At 70.7% G+C, this 2,696-nt stretch overlaps 1 protein-coding gene across 1 annotated transcript in view; it reads left to right on the plus strand.

Moving 5' to 3' along the window:
• Positions 1-310: 310 nt before the first annotated feature.
• The window catches only part of MNEG_12655 (Cu2+-exporting ATPase), a gene marked incomplete at both ends in the record, with an annotated part of 3,951 nt that continues 1,565 nt past the window's right edge, over positions 311-2,696 (plus strand). The window contains 3 exons of the mRNA XM_014038872.1: positions 311-400; positions 797-1,015; positions 1,291-2,222. Of these exons, the coding sequence (XP_013894326.1) occupies positions 311-400; positions 797-1,015; positions 1,291-2,222 (1,241 nt within the window). The remainder of the gene's footprint in view (positions 401-796; positions 1,016-1,290; positions 2,223-2,696) is intronic.

A 2,696-nucleotide genomic window follows, 5' to 3' on the forward strand; every position in this document is an offset into this window, starting at 1 on the left:
GGCGTGCGCGCGGGGGGGGGGAGGTGCGGGTGGTGCAGGGACGCAGGCCTCATCGTGGCAGCAGCTGGCGAGCAGTGGCGGATTGTTGACCTGGCTGCAGCTGGCGCGGGCCAGTGGGCGGGCTGAGTGGGCCAGTGGGCGGGCTGAGTGCAACGGATTAACCCATGGTCACGACGCAAGTCGTGCCGTCGAGTCCTACCCATGCACCCAAGAGTCCCTCTGTGCTGAAAGGCTTGCGCAAGTGCTGCCCACACGACACAATCCTGCCCACCTTGCTGGTCGCCGCCCCCCCACGCAGGGTCTGGTGATCATGCGCGCCACCCGGGTGGGCGGCGGCACCGTGCTGGCCGGCATCGCGCGGCTGGTGCAGGAGGCGCAAGCCAACAAGGCGGCCATACAGGTGGGGTGATCGGAGGGTTGGGCTATTTGGGTGCAGGCGCGCCTTGAGCACTTGACGCCTTGGTTTCGTGTCTTTGGCGCAGAGGAGTGACGGGAGGGGCAGGCTCTCAGCAGTGTCTGATCAAGCAGGCACGACTGCCTCGAGGCGGGCCCGTTCATACTCATCAGCGCTGCTTGCTATCTCAAACCTTGCCGGCACAACCAAGCCGGCCACCCCTGAGCCTGCAGCTACGCAACCACCTCCACCTCCTGCTGCCTTGCCTTTTGTTGACCACAAATCAGCCCACCCCCCTCCCCCCCCACCCCTGCGAACAACACCCTGCCGGCCTTCCCACCACCCCCATAGCTGCTGCGACAACCAACCGCAACCACCACCCAACCCACAACCAACCCGCAGCTGCTGGCAGACAAAGTCGCGTCCTGGTTCGTGCCCGTTATCATCGCCCTGGCGGCGGCCACTTTTGCCACCTGGGTGGCCCTGGGCGCAGCAACCCACCGCCTCGAGCCGCTGCCGCCCGGGGTGTCGCCGCCGCTGCTGGCGCTGCTGCACGCGGTGTCGGTGCTCGTCATCGCCTGCCCCTGCGCGCTCGGGCTCGCCACGCCAACTGTTGCCATGGTGCGGCCTGCCGCCGTGCCTCGAATGTCCATTCAATTTCCGACGCGCGTCTGACAATATCCCTCGACCCTTGTTTTGCGGACTCAGAGCGCCGAACACGCAAGCCGCCAGGGCTGCTTCGGGGGAGGAGCGGGCAGGCAGGCCAAGGAGGGCCAGCAGCACGCAGCCTGACAGCACGCCTCCTTTTGCCCCAGTCCTCCTCACAACACACACACATATACACATGCTTACACACACACATACACACACACACACATTCTCTCTTACATTCAAAGGTCGCCACTGGCGTTGCGGCCAAGCTCGGTATCCTGATCAAGGGCGCCGCCGTGCTGGAGCAGGCGCGCGGCGTGGGCACCGTCGTGTTCGACAAGACAGGCACGCTCACCCGCGGCCAGTGCAGCCTGCTGCGCGTGGTGTGGTTCTCAGCCGACGGCGGCAGCGACGACGGCGAGGGAGAGGCCTGCGGTGAGGTCTGCGGGGACGATGGCCGCAGCGGTGGGGCGCGGGGCGGGGCGCGGCGGAAGGTTATCCAGCTGATTGCGGCGGCGGAGGCGGGCAGCGAGCACCCGCTGGCGCGGGCTGTCGCGGCGTACGCAGAGTCGCAGCTTAAGAAGGAGCCGGGCGGCGACGCCGCCGCCGCTGCTGGTGGTGGTGGTGGTGGTGGCGATGATGTTGCCATCGTCGACGATGATGAAGCGCCACCGCTGCACGTTGAGGCAGTCGAGGCCGCCCCCGGCCGCGGCATCAAGGCCCTTGCGCCCGCAGCCTGGCGCGCCGTCGCCGCTGCGGCCGTCGCTGCCGCAGCCGCCGAGCCGGACGCGCCGCCGACGTCGGCGGTGTGCGACCAGGCCGCAGCGGGGCTGGCGGCTCCGCCGCGGCCCGCCGGCGGCAGCAGCTGCTGCAAGCGCGTGTCGGCGCCACCGCCGTCGCAGCCGTCGGGGCTCGCGGCCTCGGCGGGGCAGGTCGGGGTGTATGTCGGCAACGCGGCATGGATGCGCGAGTGTGGTGTTGCGCTGCCGCAGGCGGCACTGGACCGCGTGGCGGCTCTCGAGGCGTCTCTGGGCGCGACCGTGGTGGTCGCCGCCGTCGGCGGCGCCGCGGTCGCGCTGCTGGCGATCGCGGACGAGACGCGGCCCGAGGCGGCGGGCGTGCTGCGCGCGCTGGAGCGGCGCGGGGTGGAGGCGTGGATGGTCACGGGAGACAGCAGGTGCGGGGCGCGGGATGGGGCGGTGGTTCTGCACGCGGCGGGTGGGGCGGCTGCGCTTGGAGGGTGCAGTCGTCAATGGTGGCGACGAGTTTGGCCGCAAGGGTCGGTCTAAAACGCAGACTGGGAGAAGGAGGGAGGGTCGCACCGCACCTTCTTTTCCGGTCTCGCAGTGCTCGCTCAGCCGCGGTCCACAGAGGACCCGCTGCTGTCACCAGCACCGCACAGCCACCCCTGTCGGCCCCGTCCCAACCCGCCGCGCCGAAAACCCTCCCCCGCGCCGCCCCCCAGGCGCGTCGCGGCCGCGCTGGCGCGCCGGCTGGGGCTGCCCCTCTCGCGTGTCGTGGCAGAGGCCACCCCTGCCCAAAAGGTCGAGGCCATACGCCGCCTGCGGGCCTCCGCCGCCGCCGACGGCCACGGGCGCGGCGGGGACGGCGGGCGCGCCGGCCTCCTGCGCCGCTGGGCGCCGTTCACGCG

This window comes from Monoraphidium neglectum (genome assembly GCF_000611645.1).
Source record: "Monoraphidium neglectum strain SAG 48.87 unplaced genomic scaffold scaffold03358, whole genome shotgun sequence".
In the NCBI taxonomy this organism is placed as follows: domain Eukaryota; kingdom Viridiplantae; phylum Chlorophyta; class Chlorophyceae; order Sphaeropleales; family Selenastraceae; genus Monoraphidium; species Monoraphidium neglectum.